This window comes from Hemibagrus wyckioides, linkage group LG10 (genome assembly GCF_019097595.1).
Source record: "Hemibagrus wyckioides isolate EC202008001 linkage group LG10, SWU_Hwy_1.0, whole genome shotgun sequence".
In the NCBI taxonomy this organism is placed as follows: domain Eukaryota; kingdom Metazoa; phylum Chordata; class Actinopteri; order Siluriformes; family Bagridae; genus Hemibagrus; species Hemibagrus wyckioides.
The window spans coordinates 9,049,498-9,068,474 of NC_080719.1; the positions used below are offsets into that span (position 1 = coordinate 9,049,498).

Genomic DNA, 18,977 nt, shown 5'->3' on the forward strand with positions numbered 1-18,977 from the left:
GTCCAAGAAGATTGTATGCATGTTTTTGAAGAAAAGATTTCTTACTATCTATTACTTGTTAGGAATGTTAACCTTGTAGCTCCTGTGGAAAAGGGGGGGGGGGTATTAACCCTTAGCTTTAGGATTTTAGCTTTGGGGTAATTGGAAGCTAGAGTTATAATTTTTTAAGGAATAATTTCTTAGGTTCATGGGGAATTTTGGCCCACTCCAAGGCCAAGGCTTTCTACATGTGCAGTTTGTTTAAAACAGATTTCCCCTGTTTTTAGATCACAGTTTGGTTCATTGCTAGTTTAAGCAAACCAGTAGTAAGCTGTCATGTTTTAAATCCTTGCAGAGTTCATTCTTAAGCTCACATGCTGGGTTTCACTGTGGAATTCATGGGTTACTATGATTTTTACACTGTAAAACTCTTCAGTGACAGCTTTATCTTCAACATTAATATATTATTGCTATTCTTTTCATCATCCCCCTTTCCAAATCATCTTCTGTTTCCATAAATATACAGCTTTATTTACAATCGAATGTTATGTTTACGTTAACGAATTATACATTCTTATATTTATGAATTATATATCACACGGTTATGCACCCTGAATAACCTTAACTCCAATTTCTTTTGCCTTACATTTAATATAGAAACATAGACATGGGCTTCCTCTATCTATGTACAGAAGAAGGGAACAGTGCTTTATAGTGAGAGGAAGTCCCTACAGATATAAGCCTGGAGAGAGCAAAGCAGCCAAGCCACATGGTCAGTTCCACACCAAGTCTTTCACTTCTCTATCATGTTGCAGTTTTCAAAACTTATGGCTGAAGCAGTAATAGTGAACCTGCCCACATCCACATACATCTACTATTACACCCCACACACAAATACACTCGTCGCCTACTTCTACATACACCTACTACTACACCTACTACTTCATCTTTTTTTGTATAACCAAGTGTGTTATTAAGATGAAATTAGGAAGTGTTCTGATTGATCATGTTCAGAAAATTATGAGAATTAACTTGCCACGCATTAATTTCCACCTTCAATACCAAAACCTGGCTTCAATGGACTATAATAATATTATGTTTGCCTCACATCTCTGGGGTTGGGCCTTTGTTTACCTCTTTTGCCCTGAATGCTTGAAGGTTACATGTTCTCCCAGTGGTTTGGAGGTTTCCTCCGGCGACTCTGGTTTGCTTCTTATAGTCCAAAGACATTCGCTGTAGGCAAATTGCCTGTAGTGTGTGAATGAGTGTGTGTATCCTGCAATGGGTTGACACCCCCTTGCCTTTTGCCCTGAGTAACCTTGGATACACTCCACGCTCCCTGTGACCCTGCGTAGTATGGGCAGTGCAAAAAATTAATGGACATATAATAAGTGTATAATACTTTCAGCTTGTATGTCATTAATATTAATGTGCTGGTTTTGATCATTTATTATTTCGAATAATAATAGTAATAATAATAATAAACAGTATATAAAATGTATATAATGATTGACTTTTCTAATTGTTCAATATCTCAGTAACAAGATGAATACATTTTTTTTTAGTTAACACTATACAAACAAGCAGGAATATATTCTAACTGAAACATCTGAAACATGATGCTCTCTGTCTAGGGTTAGGGTTCATCAAGGGCTCGATGATTACATTGTGAGCTGAACCGCAGCAACTATAACCACCAGACATTAGTGTGCAAGACACAGAAATTAGATCAACTGCGGGAACCAATTGTTCTGTCATTTTAATTCCGTCTTGGGCTGTCACAAAAGGTTTCACATCCTGGCTAGTAGACCACGTCAGTGGCGATGGATGGTCTCTTCTCTTAAATTTAGTGATGCAAGGGGTCACATTGTGAAACCATTCCAACTGCATAGTTCAAGTATCATTTAAGTAAATCATTTGCTCTTCAGTCGTTTATGATACACATAAAAAAATCTCTATAGCCAGTAAAGGGAAGACGTTTTTATTAAGACATGCTTAGCAAAGCAGTGTGTTAAATTCTTTTTTTTTGCAAATGAAACATAAGACATCAAGAAAACCTATTAGTCCAGTTAGTAAATGCAGTCACTGACAAATAATATATTACAATATATAATCATAACTCTTCTTATAGTTTTAATAGTAAACATAACTTATCAGTTCAGTAAATTGGGATCTCTGAGGAAATTTGATATTAGTTTTTTGTTTCCTCTTCAATGGACAGGAACCAGTATGCCAGAATATTAATAACTTAAATATTAAGCAATTCAATGGTAGACATGTTATTTACAAAAAAAAATCATTTATAAAAATAATGAGCTAACATTTTGCTATACAAAGTAACTAGAAATGTTATTTGGATGCTCACAGAGAAATACTTCAGGTTCTTGTTTCGATAATGTTTTAGTGAGTAGGCTACACCTATCAATGCAGGGCAAAGACCTGTACCACATGATCTATTCCCATGTCTAATAATGTTGTTTGAATTAAAATGCATAATCAAAATGTCATACAACACAGGGGGTTATCTCTATGACTGAGTAACTAGGTCATATAATGCATTTCTGACATATAAAAACACTGATAATAACAAAAAGTAAAATACATGCCCTGACGCTTTAAAAAAAAAAAAAAGAACATTTAAAAAGACCATGGAAAAGTTAGCATTATAGCTGTTAGCATAAAATGGTAGATTTTCTACTCCGTTAAAAAATAAGCAGAGGAATTCAAACTGCATTTTCACTGTCAGTATGAAAATAAATGTTTGCATGATGCTCTCTGTATAAACTGTGAAATAGACAAGAGTGATATATCAGACAGGAAGTTGCTAGTTCCCATGTACTCTATCATAAAACTGAACAAGGCCACCGCATTATTTTTAGCAACAGACCAAGTAACCTGACACTAGTTTCATCATCATATGGCCCTGCCTTTGTGCTTGTGTGTGGAACACTAAGGTAAGATGCTCCACGGTGGATAAATCTGTACTGTAGTACAGCTGATATAACACAGCATGGACATCTGAGTGCAACACCATTCTGTTAAATTACCATAATGATAATTTTAAGTGCTAGTTGGATACCAGTGCTGGAAGGCTTTACTGTCAAAACTGACATGAGGATAAGCGTCATGTTAACCCAGTGCAGACAACGTCAAAGTATACAAATGTACATGTTGACACCCGCTGAGAATCATCTGTGTTTAAGCTTCCCTAATCCCTCTCAAGTACATCAACTGGTCTCATAAATCAAGTTTAAGTATTTAATTCAGGGATTCGTTCGTCCAGCATTGCTGAGCAATGTTGGTTTGATATCAATACTCAGTATTGGATCCCTATATTTTAAATCCATGGTACCTGGTTTTAGAAGGTCCAATTAATCTGCAGTGGTTCTGTATAAAAAGTAATGGGGAGTATAATTGCACTTGATCATTTGTAAGGTTTATGATTCCATTATTACAATATTATCCCTAGAACATTGCTATCTTCTGCAATTACCAGCTTGTTCTATTGCTCTTGTTCTCCTGCTCTTTAAAACTCTTGGCTTCTCTTAAGAACTGGTCAGCTTTCTTAAGTTTCTCCATTGCTGTAGCAAGAAGGATCTCTGGGTCTGTTGTCCCCTCGCCGTCTTGTCCGGCTTCAGGGGATCCCCTGGGTGCTATTTTACCCAGCAGCTCTCCAGTCTCCTCAAGCTCCATGGATACTTTACTTTGCAAGCCCACCATCTCCTCAAGAAGGTCTCCTGTGGATGCAGACCGTTTCTTCAAGGAGCAGTTCTGTGATGAAGCAGGGCTGGAGATCTGAGGGGTGTTTGTATTTTCTGCAGTAACTGGGCTAGAGTCAGCAATAGTGGTTTCAAGCTTAACGGTTATGATGGCTGAAAGTGGATCTTCAATTTTCTGGACCTTGCTGTCTGGTGTCTCCAGTTCCTCTTCGCTGGTCACACCATCTAAGACTTCCAGGCTACTCTGCAGCTTGTCCGTGGATGGAGTAACTTGCTCACTACTTTCAGAGTCTTCAGCAGAGAGCTGACCGCTGTCAATAGATTTTACTTCTGCTTCCACTCCAGATTTATCGTCCAGGTCCTCACTTGTTCCTGAATTACTGAGACTCAAGATAACAATCTTGCGTTCTTCTTTTGGTTCATGAGTGGCAGGTTTTGTTTCCTCTGACGGCGTGTTATCAGAGCCTTTTTCGACTGAAGATGACACAGTAACAGGAAGTGTAGCAACAGCTGAGACCACAGGGTTATCCTGAACTTGGTCCACCATTTTGACAGGTGGTTTAACAGGTTTCTTTTTGGGTGGAGCAGGGGGGGCACCACTCTTTTTAACAGCCTCTGGAGTTGAATGTGGAGTTAATTTGAGTTCACTGGCAGGTTTTGCAGGTTCAAACGTTATTGTAGTTACTACACTTTGAGCAGATTTGTTAACATTTTGATCAGCAGAACTTTTCTCTGTTGCTGAAGAAGGTGAGTCCCACATCACTCCTTGGGGCTTCGGGACATTATTCGAGAGTATGCAAGGTTTATCTTCTGTCTTACCCAAATCTGCCTCATCTTCCTCATTTTCCTTACTGGTAAAACCTTCATCTTCTGAAAGAATTTCTTTATCACTTACGCTGAGTGCCTGTTTGGGTTTTTTGTCTTTAGCTGGTGGGCTGGGAGTATGGACGGTTTCAGGAGCATCTGTTTCACCTTCAACTGGACTGGACTTGTCAGGAGTGGTGGCTGCTTCAGACTCACCATTCTCTAAGGCAGTGTCTTCACTGGCACTTATTCTGGGCTTATTTTCCTTTGAGGGAGGCATGGGTGGCTTCACCGCTTTCTCCTCCTCATTTCCTTTCTCTTCTTTTATACTTTCAGATGGTTTCTGTTCTTTCGATGGTGGCATTGGTGGCATGAGAATCTTCTTCTGTGGGGCAGGTTCCTCACGTTTGCTATCGTCTTCGCTTTCAATGGGTTTGCTCTCTTTTGAAGGAGGCATTGGAGGCTTCAATACTTTCTTCTGAGGTGCCGTATCTTCACCTGCAGGTTCCTCTGGAATGTTGTCAAGAGACTTGGCTGGAGTCACTTTGGCTTCTCCATCAGCACTATCCATTAGGACATGGTCACCATTAGGCATATTGTCGAAGGTGTCAAGATCCAGTCTCAAGATTCCATCTGATGAAATGTTTGCAGCCTTAAAAAAAAATCAGAAGTTTAATCGGTGAAGACTTGTCACCTAACTTACAGCGTTATTGCCAATCATGAACAAATAATAATAATAAATATGTATGCCACATATAGAACAATTCCTTGATTCTGCTATGACGTGCGTCTAAATCAACTCAGCCTACCTCCTTCATGTGTATCCTGGTTGGTGGTCTTCTACTACGGTTTCCTTTCGGTCGAGAACGTGTCACATGATCTAAAGATAAGCTTTCATCTACTTTCACCTGCAGGGAAAAAAAGTAATCACCCAAATAGAAACAAAATATATAAGGTATAGATATAAAGTACAGTATTTGCTAATTATATTACATTTTGTAAATATTAAAATGTAGTTATATTATTAGAGAGTATATTATTCTAAGTATAATAATATACTCTCTAATAAGTATATTAGAGATTGTCCCACTAGAGGCTTAAGTTATATCTCAAGTCTCAAATCATCTCAAATCATAAAATGAAAGTGTTCAGTGCTATTCACATTTTTAAGACTGTTGAATGATTATACCTGCACAAAAAAAACTCAAAATTGAAGAAAGTGCATTTTGGATACCTCATCAAAGATTTTGTTCTTTGCCTTGTTAATGGCATCGCTGAATGCCTTGATCCACTCTTCCTTCTCTTCCTGACTCTGAGCCTGCAGTTTGATGTCAGGGACCTACAAGCAAATGAGCAAAAGTTTCTAGAAATGATTAGTTTCCTATGTTCCACAAGATGACAATAATTGGTTCTGTATAATGCCCCACCTGCAGCATGCATTATCTGTGGATGTTTCGCTGTCTTTCATTTCATTTCATTGTCTGTACCGCTTCTCCGATCTATCCTCGGGTCACGGGGAGCCTGTGCCTATCTCAGGCGTCATTGGGCATCAAGGCAGGATACACCAAGGATGGAGTGCCAACCCATCGCAGGGCACACACACACACACACTCATTCACTCACGCAATCACACATTAATTTAGAGATTCCAGTCAGCCTAGAAGCATGTCTTTGGACTGTGGGAGGAAACCGGAGCACCCGGAGGAAACCCAGCAAGCACGGGGAGAACATGCAAACTCCACACACACAGTGAGTGGGAGCGAGACTCGATGTTTTCCTGTCTATTTTTTTCTAAATTGATACAAACAAGCTGCTTCACTACAGTGTTAAAGTGCTAACCAATTACACTGAATGAATTGTTTAATCCGTACCAAATAACAAACAATTCATTATTAATTAAAACACATTACTAACTAAGGCGGCACGGTGGCTTAGTGGTTAGCACGTTCGCCTCACATCTCCAGCGTCCTGGGGTCTCACTCCCGCTCACTGTGTGTGTGGAGTTTGCATGTTCTCCCCGTGCTTGGTGGGTTTCCTCCCACAGTCCAAAGACATGCTTCTAGGCTGATTGGAGTCTCTAAATTGCCCGTAGTGTGTGATTGTGTGAATGAGTGTGTGTGCCCTGCGATGGGTTGGCACTCCATCCCTGACGCCTGAGATAGGCACAGGCTCCCCGTGACCCGAGGATAGATCGGATAAGCGATACGGACTAACTAACTACTAACTAACAAATTACTATCTATTCACACCAATTACCAGTTATAATGATGCAGATTTCACTCTATTAATCAACCAATTAAAAAATAAACACCAGGTAGAAAATTAAAATGGAAATTGATTAGGAAATATCTCTTTGAATATCTTGGTACACACACCGTCCACTTTATTAAGAACACCTTGCTCATTTCTGCAGGTATTCAACGAGCCAATCCTGTTGCAGTAACACAAATAATAAAATCATGCAGACACAGGTCAAGAGCTTCATTTAATGTTCACGTCAAACATCAGAACGTAAAAAAAAAGAATGATCTCTGTGATCACGGCATGGTTGTTGGTACCAGATGGGCTGGTATGAATATTTCAGAAACTGCTGATCTCTTAGGAATTTAACACAAAGCAAATATAACTGAGTAGGTGAACAGGTGTTCCTTTTAAAGTGCATGGTGAGCGAATATATAAATAACAAAACAAACAAAAGGAAACAAAAGTATTAAATGGCCTTATTTCATATTTCTATTACACTGTCAATATTTATCATGCTATTGTTAGAATCGGAAAAAATGGGGGTGGGGGGAACAAAGTGTTGGTGTTCAGGTTTTGGTCAGCTAGGTGGTGTTGTTCTTTGATAAAGGTCATATATGGTAAAGGTATCATGTATTATAAAACATGTCAGGAGTAGCAACAGAGGTCACAAAGAGGTAACATTCTTACTAAGGGAGAAGGCAGTTAAAGGGTTTCAGTTGTAGCTTCCTGTATAGAGAGGATGCTGTAAAAATGCTTTAGGGGAGTCCTGAGAATGTGGGCTGCAAAATTTTAGGGGGATAGTAATCAGACACAAATGAGAGGTGAATCACTGGGGTAAGAAAAAAATAAGCAATAAAGATTTTCACCGTGATAAACCCTGAAACTGTAACAAAAATAGTGCTCGCTCCTGTACGTGTGGCCTAAAACAGCACACCACAGGCCTACAGAAAATACGTATGTAATGGTTTGGAAAGCCAGGCAATTATTTATTTCTTTAAAACATTACGGTGACATGTGATATCATAATGGAGACACCACTGTGCTGTATTGTTGGCACACATTCTGAATGAGATGACTTGATGAGATGTGAATGGATAACAGTGAATCATACCACCTTATTAATAATCACGCCTCCTGATTTAAAACCTGGTTTGTTTGCTTGCTTTTCTGTAACCTATACAGATGGTCAAGCAAATACCAAGATTTTGCCTCTATCGTCACAAGCAAATGCTGTGGTTTTATGTCATTTGTATGAATAAATTTATACAATTTTGTATATTCAAACTTTATGTACTATCTGCTGTTCATTTAATGTAAGTATTCATTATAGCCAACAAGACCATTAAGAAGCAGCCAATTATTTAGTCTAAGCAAAATAAACCTGCTGTCTTCTATAATCCCCAAATCCCTATTGTGCTTTTTTTATTCTTTGGTTATTTCCAAGTTTATTTGTACAGTCCATTGTTCTGGCGAGTGACGTTTAAATGAATTGCGATACACATCCTGATTGCTGCTGAACTCAGCATGTGTCTGTGAAGCAGTCTCTATTCCAGACACTCTCCTTATCCAACATAAACTGCTGTCAGAATCTACAACAGACACCAAACTGTTAAAGTGCAATTGATATTAAGTCTGTGTCCTTAAACGTTAAAGCTTATACGATTTTTTTCTTCTGTAGAACTACAGTTCATTAGCCTGAGGGTTAAAATGAAGCCATACGCTGAGCTGTCTGACTCACACAGCTGGCTGGTCACTGTGTTCAAGTGAGGGGAAAATGTGACAAGCAGACTTTACACACACACACACATACACACACACATTCTTTTTACAGCTGCTGAGACCTGAAGAGCTTGCCAAAGCTTCATTTTCATCATCTGTTAGTAATACTGCCTGTTTCACTACTTAGGTATCTTTTTTGCATTTCTCAAGGCTCTTCCTGTCTTAGATGAAACTGGGAATTTCGTACCGGAGCACAAAGCTCACAGTTCATTACGGATTACACATTTTTAAAAAACACAGAGTGACTATTCTGTATCTTACAAGGAACTGAGCTAATGGAAATTGATGCATTAGTAAATTGTGTTGTGCTTTAATGATGGCAGACGGTAAACAAAAACCGAGTAGACACTATTTTCTGACTAAGACCAGAAAAGATGGTTTTATAGTATTGCAATTATCAAAAAAAAAAAAAAAAAACTACACAAAACAATGACTAATGAATTTTGGGGTTGAATGGGATCAGATTCCGTACAGAGCTTTCACACGTATTGACCTAATGAAACAAACCAGAAAGCTAAAAACACTGACAAAGGGGCATTTAGAGCTGAAAATGTACTCATTACACTTTGGTCTTTAGTAGTACATAAGTTTCTAAGACCACAACAATCATTAAATCATCAAAAATCACAAAACTAAAACTAAAAATAGAAATATATAGAAAATATATATGTATATATATATTTATATATATTTTCTTTTTCTATATATTTCTATTTCGTTTTAGTTTTGTGATTTTTGATGATTTAATTATTGTTGTGGTCTTACAAACTTATGTATATATATATATATATATATATATATATAGTTTATTTATACACACTATATATAAATAAATATTGCATCACCCGTTTATTTTTATTCAGAACACATCTTGTTTTTGCATACTACAGTACGATCTGACCTTCTGCTTACTTTGTGCCTCGCAGCTCAGTTTAGCAGCTCGCCTTTCCAAAAAAAAAAAAAAAAAAACTGTAACCTTAAATATAAGCATGTTCGCTTCATTTCCTGGAGTCGGGTTGATTTTATATCCCTGCACTCAAACTGAACTGGAATTCACTTGGACGCAGACTGAGACCAGCTCTCTCAGATGCTTTTGGAGTGATTCTTTTGGTCTGTACCCCAGTGTGCTTGCTGTGTTCTCACCCAGCCCAACAAACCACATCGAGGTGGAAAATACTCCCTTCTTCAATAAAGCACAACAACCACCTTCCATATTAACATGAAGGCATGTAGCATCAATACAGAAACATACAGTGTGTCCCAGAACAACCAGTAATAATTTCATTACTCTTACTGATTCGATACTGAGTATATCTTACTGCCTTGTTTTTGCTTACTGTCACATTTTCAGTTAGAATGATGTTACAGTTTTATATAATTGAGGCAGGAGGTGTACTGTCAATGCAAACATATGAACATGAACGAGAACAATCTGTTGTATAAATATAGCCACAAACCTGTACTTTCAACATCGTCTGAAAGGTTTCAGTAGCTACATTTAAACATCTGCATACAACTACACTAAATGCATCTGGTACATTTTATCCTATTTTTATAATGAAATATTTCTATATGGTTTTGTTGTTGTTGAGAAAGTTTGTCTGATATGAACTCTACTCCATTTGACCCACACTTTTAATCGTTAAGGGCATCAGCCAAATGCTGCAAATGTAAATGTAATCTCCAGCAGAACATCTGGCACACACTTGAAAACAACAGAAATGGTTTGTGGTTAGTGTTATGCACCATAAGATATGCATATTAAAATCATGTTGGTAAATATATAGTCTTCTATAGTCAGGCTTAAACAATTTCTGCTATGAAGTGGAACAGCTATGCATTTTTGCTCAGTGATAGGTGGGTGTGGGAGCATTACCTCAGTGGATAGGGAACAGAATGTTCCTCTTTATTTTGTGTTTTGTGGTAGGCTAAAACTGTAATCGAAAACTGTAAGCTTCGTAAATTAACTGGTATTAAATAGTAGGCTATTTTATTGCTCCTATAGGTCTAGAATGATTCTGATGGTGCAATCGCAAACACTCATAGAAAATGGCAAACGCAACTCCCTTTCATTGTAACGAATCATGCCACTTGACTAACCACTTCCGGTCAGCTCTATTGCACACGATCATGCACTTAATTCCTGTTTAAAGTTCATCCTTACCAGTGCAAAATGTCAGAAGGAGATAAACCATGATGAATGAGCGATATAGGGACTGGATGAGTCTGGACAGTTATGGGTCTGACTCATAGCAGCCCACACAAAGACCCAGTGTGCTTTTCCTGCATGCCATATTGAACTGCTGACGTCAGAGACTGCTGATCTGCCCTTGCTTTGCATCGCATTGTTAATCGATGAGAGCCCCTCTTTATATTACAGACACAAGAAGAGTGCTGCTATGTGCCATGTCTGACATCGCAATGTTACTCATAATTAACTGGTAGCGTCGAGTCTTACCTTACTCGTACTCTTGGGCGCTCGTATCAGTATCAGCCTGTATTTCTTCTTGAAAGGGCTGCGTAATTCGTGGCATTTGTCGTAGTTTTCCAAGTCCAGACGCTCCAAGCAGTTCTTTAAGTCCTGGGTGAATGCGCAGAAAGGGTTTGTTTACATTCCGATTTAAACAAGAACATAAAAGGAAGGATCTGAGCAAAACGTTCAAGCAGTGTGTGTGTTAAAATAGGCTCTTCAAGAGCCATAGAGATAAAAAGTATTTTTGAATCTAGGTGTTTATTGTAGGCATATTTCTGTATGTCTGTGCACAGATTTCACTCTTAAAATGGTATTATATATCCAAAGGATATGCAATTTGCAACATGCAACATGCAGTTTGCACAATGTTAAACTGGTAGCTAATGCATCTCATACTTAATTACATTAATATATATATTTTTTTAAATCGTGAAATTGCTATTCACATATCCCAGACTGAAAGGAAGCTGGCTTTAGTCAGCCTCTCACAGTGCACTGGAGCAGTAAACACTTTTAAGGACCTTTCTCAAGGGCCCTTTTGTGATCTAGAAGTTCTGGGATTTTAACTCTACAATCATAACCACTGAATTACTGAGATGATGTTTTTATTTTCGGATCGTTCTCGCTCCATGGCGAATCAGCAGTCGTTGTCTCGTTACCTCATTTTCATACACCGCGATCTCAGTCTTGTCCAGCTGGATGTAGCGGTCCTTGTAGCTGCTCAGGATCTTCCCTGAGGACTTCTTCAACCAGCCTGCTTTGCCTTTGAATATTGTTTCCTTGGGCTTGGCTGGCTCATCTTTAACATCCTAGTACATGTGGGAAGAAGAAAAAAAAAAAAGGAGGGGAGGAAGTCAAGGTTGCACAGTGGGACGACTCATCTGCTTCGTTTGGCATTTCTTTTAAAATTCCTGAGCGGGCATTATGGTGGGAGAGCAGAGTGGGTAGATTGTGGTTAGTGTTTTCTGCTGATGTAGGAGTTAAAGATGACTCACATAACAGTACTTAAATCTCAGGAACAGTAGGCAAATTTACAATTTGGATTTAGCAGCGATTTCTTATCACTTTCGTGAAAAACAGCACCCAAATGAACGAGAAGAAGTTCACTTGATTTAACTCTGGTAAAGTAAGATCAAGTATTATCTTATTCAGCATATATAATATCATACAATTGCTTTCTAACACTATGGGAATCTGTCAAGGTAAAGCACATTTCAGCTTTAACAATGATTATAAATCTGAATACTATTACATGCATACACTATATCAATAATGCTACATACACTATATCAATAATGTTCAATAATGCCTAATAAATGCCTAAAAATGAAACCAGTGAATGTAAAATTCACTGGTTTCACTAGAAGAGGAGGAAATGTCTCTCAGGAAGTCTCTTTAAAGGGTCATCAGGGCTGTTTTTCCACTTTCTCTTGGCCTTTGGAAAAAGCAGGGATGGGTTAGTGCTAACAGGGAAGGCGCAGCTGTCCGAAAGAGGGGAAAAAAAGGACAGAATAATAGGAGTAGCAGTGTGGCACACAATGCCTTTGTCCAGGAAACATCCTCGCTCAACCAAGCCAATGCAGGCTCTGCCTGTCTCTACCGAGGAAGGAGAAGTGGGGGTGGACATTGGCGAGGCTCTTTTGTTTTGCACATACAGACGGGAAAACTGGAGCACGGTGCACGCTGCATCCCAACGCCCCCACTGCTGAAGTCTCACAGTGGAAAAATCTATATGCCATAAAGGAGTTTGGATGCATTTGGCTTCAAGCACTGAACAAACTAATGTGAAAGGTGACAAAAAAAAAGCTTGTCAGTGAATGTCCCGCAGCCTAGAGCAGATGAGGAGGTTTAAAGTTTTAAGTTTAGACAGGAAATGATTAGAGACACTATCAAAAGAGTTAGGCAAACAGGAAGCTCTGCTCTAAGAATGAATTCATCAACACAGATATGGAAAGGCTGACTGTGCTCGAGCGCAGATATTAACGTAAAAGGTCAACATTAATGGGGTACCTCATGATCATGATCAACAGTAAAGAAAGTGTGTTAAGGGAAAAATCTCCTTCTGAATACTTTTTATCCATTTTTAGTTACGTTTACTGTTGTTGAGCATCCACAAAACAAGACAGTTCCTGTTATCACTTATGTTATGGCAGCTATAAACACTTGTTCCCTCACCAGCCCTTTTCCCTCTCTTTTTACTAAAGTTAATAAAATAAAAACTGCAGCTTATAATACTACCAAAAAAATCAAAGCTCTTCTTACCAGTGTAAGAAAACTTCACTAATATATAGTGCTAACACTATGAAATGCCTTACGAAAACACTAAATAAATAAACTTACATAAAACATGATGGTCAGAGCAGCAGGTATAAAAAATTAATCACCATCTTGAACATTCAACAGTGTTGTTATATATAAAAAATTCTAATCCCACTCAGTATTAAATATCAGTGAGCTAAGAACGCATAACTCTGCTTCTATAAGCAGGTCACACCTTAACCAACTCACTCTCCTCAGCGCTGGTCACACCTTAAACAACATGTGTTCCACATAAACGCTGCACGCAGTGAAGTGAATGGCTGCATCTGGGATGAATCTAATATTGTCCTCTGTAGCGAGGGCTGACCTGCTGGGTTTCAACCAACACACTACTAAAGTCGAATCATCTGCATGCACGGGTGGTTTCATCCAATGGACTTTTTAACACTTATGTAATGTTCAGACTAAAATGACTCATTTTTACAGTTTTACCAAGAGCAGAACAATACCAAACCCTTTCTTGTGGCTCAGTCTCTCAAACAAACAACGAAGAGATCAGATCATTCAACAATAACTGGTAAATCATGCAAATATGAAACTCTCTGATTTACGAAGCAGTTCACTTACATTCCTATCTTTACATATAGGAACATATAGTACAATCCCCAAGCAATGAAGAAACCTTTAGTGTTCCTTTAGGGTTCAGGTTCTATCCAGTGATTAGACGTATTCTAGGATAAATGATAATTGTGTTGCTTTAAAGTACTTTATAGAGAGATAAAGGAATGTATCAGCTTCCAATGTCAAGGACAAAACAGATCATGAACAGAACAGCTGACCTCTTAATATCTTCCTGTTATCAGCTGAAATCAAACCCATCGACCACCTTGCTGAATCCCGAGTCCACTTCTGGGTAGAACAGGACTGAAGACAAGGCCTACAGATTCCTGCAACATTTGGGAACTATATTCCTGCAAAGTTTGGGGACTATATTACCAGCCGATTGCAAAAACCATTTGGCAGTTGAATAAAAAAGAGGAAACTAAATCTGTCCACTACAGCGTTAACAGGAATTGAGACACACTTATGCCAAATGTCTACTGCAGCCGCAAACAATGGCTAGGCGAAGAGTGAATGGCTGCCTTCTTATGAAATGCACTATTGAAGTGGCATGTGCCAGTGCTGTGAGAGTAGGAAATAACACAATATCAACTTTTTCCTGATAAAAGAACTAGTAATATAAGAATTGGCACAGGCTAATGTATATGTGCCTTTGTTATTTTCTGTTTTTAGTTTTACAGCATTTGGTAGGTGCCCGTAAGAGTGTCTTACATTTCTATCTCCTTTATACAATATAAGCCTTGCTTAAAGGCCCATCAATGACAGCTGGCAGTGCTGAGATTTGACCTTCAAATATATTGACCAATGAGCTAGAAATTCATTGTTAGGCATTGATTTCCATTATAAAAACATTTGGATTTGTCTTATTTCTTTGATGTCAATTCCGAGCCTTGCATTTCCTCATTCTCTGTGGTGTTTCTTGTATTAGTTCCTGTATTTCCCAGTTTTAACCCGTGTCTGTTGATGCATTTACATTATAAACCCATGTGCCCTTATTCTGACCTCTGCCACAGAGTCTGACGATGATTTGAAGTACTTGCATCCTGCCCATCACCACAATAATTCCAATCTTATAAAATACTTTAACTAGGTAAAGGTCAAATATTTGACTGCCCACAAAGATCCTGATTAGTTCTTCCTCATTATTCCACAGTAATTTGTCAATTATTACAACTTTGAACTTGTTAATGCATGACACATGATGCTTATTAACTGTGACTTATGTTTATCATTGTTGAATCCTGTTATCACTCATATTACAGTAGCTACAAACAATCACTCCATCACCATGTGCCCCAGTAGTGATCAAACCCTAGAAACGCCAAGTCTTACTGACTGTTTATATACTATAAAACTCAACACCTTCCACCCAAACAGAATCAAGAATTCAAAAGTGCCGTGGTATAAATAATCATATTACATCATAGTGCCCACTCCTATCTGTGAGGAAGCCAGACAGAGAGAGAGAATCGGGCAACAGGCTGGACTCAAGTGTACTCACGTGAGTAAAGACTCCCGGTTTTGTATATATTTTATGATCCTCACACAAGTGCTCCACATCTACAGCTTGATGCCACTACAGGCAGCTTTCTTTCCTTGCCATATTAAATGGAGCTTGAGTTTCCATTCGCTCATTATCATTCAATAAACACAGCCTGAAACAGACGCCACCTCATAGCTTCAGAGGCTCATCACAGGGCACGGAGGCAGACAGGACTCTCTCGTGAGCTGAAGCTCCAGATCGGAGCACTGGTTAATATTACAGAATTAAATAATAAAATTAAGAAATGCACTGGTTTATATCTAAAGAACAACACAGCTGCATTTTCAGCACAACTTGCCAAAGTAGACACTTCAGTCTGATAAAACATCTGCAAAGCTGTGCAGCCTGTGTTAATAACAACACCCCATTTTTTGCTGCAACATGCACAACTTCCTCTTTTACTTTATATTTCCTGAAACTGAAACTTTCTCTCAGGGTGCAGTAACCGCCTTTTTCTAAACAGGCCTGAATATAAGCCATGGCAAAAATTCATTAAACCAGCAAGCTTTTTCTTCCTAGCATTGATACTGGTGCAGTAACCTAAATAATTTGCCATTTTTGAGTCATAATTTACCATCCTCTTTCAAAATGATAACTTCTCTGTTTCTTACATTTCGGTGGCAAAAGACTGGTACTGTGATGTAGGAGAAAAGTGCAATAACGGAAAGGGCTGCTGGTTTCAGTGAAACAGTATTTCCCAATTTCGCTCCTGTAATTCCCCCCGCACTGCATGTTTAGGTTATGCTCTGAATCAGATTATTACTAAAAAAGGAAAGACACTGAACATGCAGCACAGAGAAGAATTTTATGGACGCTCTATCTGATAAACTTTTCAGAGAGTATAACAGGTACTTCTACTACTACACTGATTCACTCCACAGCTGACTCTTCTTTATTCTTATTAAATATTTTTCTGTAAGACAATGCGAATGACTTCAAATGTCATTATATAATACTTCGCTATCCTGGAACAGAAGGAGAAGTGCTGGTGTTGTGTGAGAACAGGTGCTTAGCTGTTGTTTAGTTCAGATACGAACATCTCTTCAGGCTCATTCTCTACCATCAAGCTGTTTCAGGATCCGAATGTTTCCTGAAGCACAAGATTCTTGTAAATACAACCGACAGGGCAACGATATCTGGATGAAGGGACAGTATTGTCTCTGTCAGTTAATGGTTTATAGTACGGTGTAATGGTGAGATAAGGTGTGCTGCAATACACTTTTATGAATGTCGTCAGCGCTTCGACAACACTGGCACACTGTGTCATGAAAATAAAACTTCTGTATAATAATGATGTGTCCATACGTTTGAGTAAACCTAAACACATCTAGCTGACGGGATGCTGAAATATTTTAGTGTATATAATATTTGTATATACACAAAGTTGAAACCTATGCCAACAACACTTAATTCTAGTTAGAATTATATTACATATACTTCGCATACGTTTAGTTTTTTTACTTCCTCCTCGTCTCCGTCTCATCTGGTTGTTGATTGATTTCCCCGATTGTCGTTGCCTGTTCCTTATTTCATTCTAATCAGTTTGTCTAGTTAAGCCCTCTGTGTTACACTTTGTATTCCCAAAGCGATGTTGTTTACAAGGATGGCAGTCCTGTGCGTTCTCAAAGATAGCTTTAACAGCAGCTATAAGATAATAAAATCTGTACATCTGTATATCAAAGAAAATACATTCCCACATTCCTGCTTGTTCAACCCTCAATTCTGAGCTTTCTACCTCTGGGTTGTGTTTCTTTTCTCTTGTTCCATGTTTAATGATTCAGACCTGTGTCTGCCTGGTGCTGTTTATGATTATGTCTGTTGAATTTGTTCAACCTTCTTTTTCTTTTGCTAAAGAGGAGATGCTTTTATATTTAACAAAACACAAAAATCACCAAAAAAAACTCCTTCACCCTCAGTGATATGAGCCCAATCACCCACCAGTCACTCATTCACCATGTATGGTGTCAATATATATACATATATATATATATATATATATATATATATATATATATATATTGACACCAGTCACTCATTCACCATGTATGGTGTCAATATATATACACATATATATAGATATATATATATATATATATATATATATATATATATATATATATATATATTGACACCAGTCACTCATTCACCATGTATGGTGTCAATATATATATATATGTGTGGAGAGAGAGAGAGAGAGAGAGAGAGAACGCCCACAGCATGACAAATAAGATGATACATTAAAATATAATGATGAATTACCGTCTTAAAATGTCGAAGTACACAATGAAGCACTACAAGACATAAATAAACAAAACTCAAACATAATAGTCTAAGTGATTCTGAGTTGTTTGTGTTAGGAGAAAGTCTACAGAAGAACCAGGAAGCGCAAAGAGAGAAAATAACGCATACTCACATCTCCCATGATAAATCACTAAGAGTCCGTTATGTGAAGGAGAGAAAAAACACTCTTAGGCCACTTTATCTCAGGCCAAATGTGGATATTTCACTTCTATTTGCTGACAACTTTCTCACAGCCGACATGATGCGGAGATGAAAAAGAAGGAACTGTGCATCTTTACGGTGCCGTGCTGCTTCTGCTCATCGCCCTTTTTTTTCCTCTTTTCGACTCAGCAACGAAACAAGTTTGAGGTGGAAAAAAAAGTTTGGTTTCCGGTTTAAGTCCCACGAAAGCTTCTAGTCCGAACCACAGATGAGGCTACGTCTGAAACCGCATACTGATGCACTAAGTGGGACGTCAAATACTACGCCTCCCAGGACTGCACACTGTTTTGACATACTATATAGTACGGTAGTAGATGCAAGCTAAGTTAGCTTCCAGGAACCGAATAGGACAGTGATGAGAAATTCGCAAATGAACCGTTACCTTGCGTGACTCTTTTACGTGAGTCGATTCTGTGAATTGAATCCGAATCCAAAGCGTCCGCCTTTTATGTTCCTATTGTCGCGAATTCAGTTTGCAGAATCGAATCGCCTAAATTCGCCTTAATTATTATTTATTTTTTCCTGTGCCTATAAGTCTATAATCACTGGACTGGACGTGTTATTGTACTAAAAAGTTTCAACATTTCTTTTTTGTTTAACTATTGCATGACGGAAAAGTCCCAAATAGTTACAAAATGCATTGGCAAACTAATTTATGTTTGCAAAGTAACAAAGTAGTTACTGTAAGAATGGGTAGCAACCTACGCTGATGAATCAAATTCATCGAAACGCCCCATGCTCGATTCTTTTCAACGTATTCAAAAGAATCGACGCCTTGAAGTGAATCAATTACAACGCTACGTTAAGTGAATCGAGCAGAAGTAAGTGGAATGCAATTGACCAGAGAGACACTACATGCAAACATAATTGTGGCGCCCTGGGAAAACCCTCCATGTGCCCAAATTTTGACATTTTCTGCTTTACATATTTCTGAACACATTATACATTATTTTGTGAAACTTTTGTGTGTGTATATAAAGAGGAAGTAAAATAAGAATTTTAACCTTCAGCGGTGGAAAGGAAGGAAGGAACAAACTGTATTCAATTTTTAGTT

The 18,977-nt window shown here is 38.2% G+C and overlaps 1 protein-coding gene across 1 annotated transcript; it reads right to left on the bottom strand.

The window, feature by feature from the left end:
• Positions 1-1,944: 1,944 nt before the first annotated feature.
• Positions 1,945-18,285, bottom strand: plekho2 (pleckstrin homology domain containing, family O member 2). The gene is made up of 6 exons (XM_058400888.1): positions 17,835-18,285; positions 11,658-11,807; positions 10,984-11,106; positions 5,737-5,841; positions 5,312-5,410; positions 1,945-5,154 (listed from the first exon to the last, which is right to left on the bottom strand). The coding sequence occupies exons 1-6, from the start codon at positions 17,841-17,843 to the stop codon at positions 3,469-3,471; spliced, it is 2,172 nt and encodes a 723-aa protein (XP_058256871.1). The 5' UTR covers positions 17,844-18,285; the 3' UTR covers positions 1,945-3,468.
• Between the last annotated feature and the right edge of the window lie 692 nt (positions 18,286-18,977).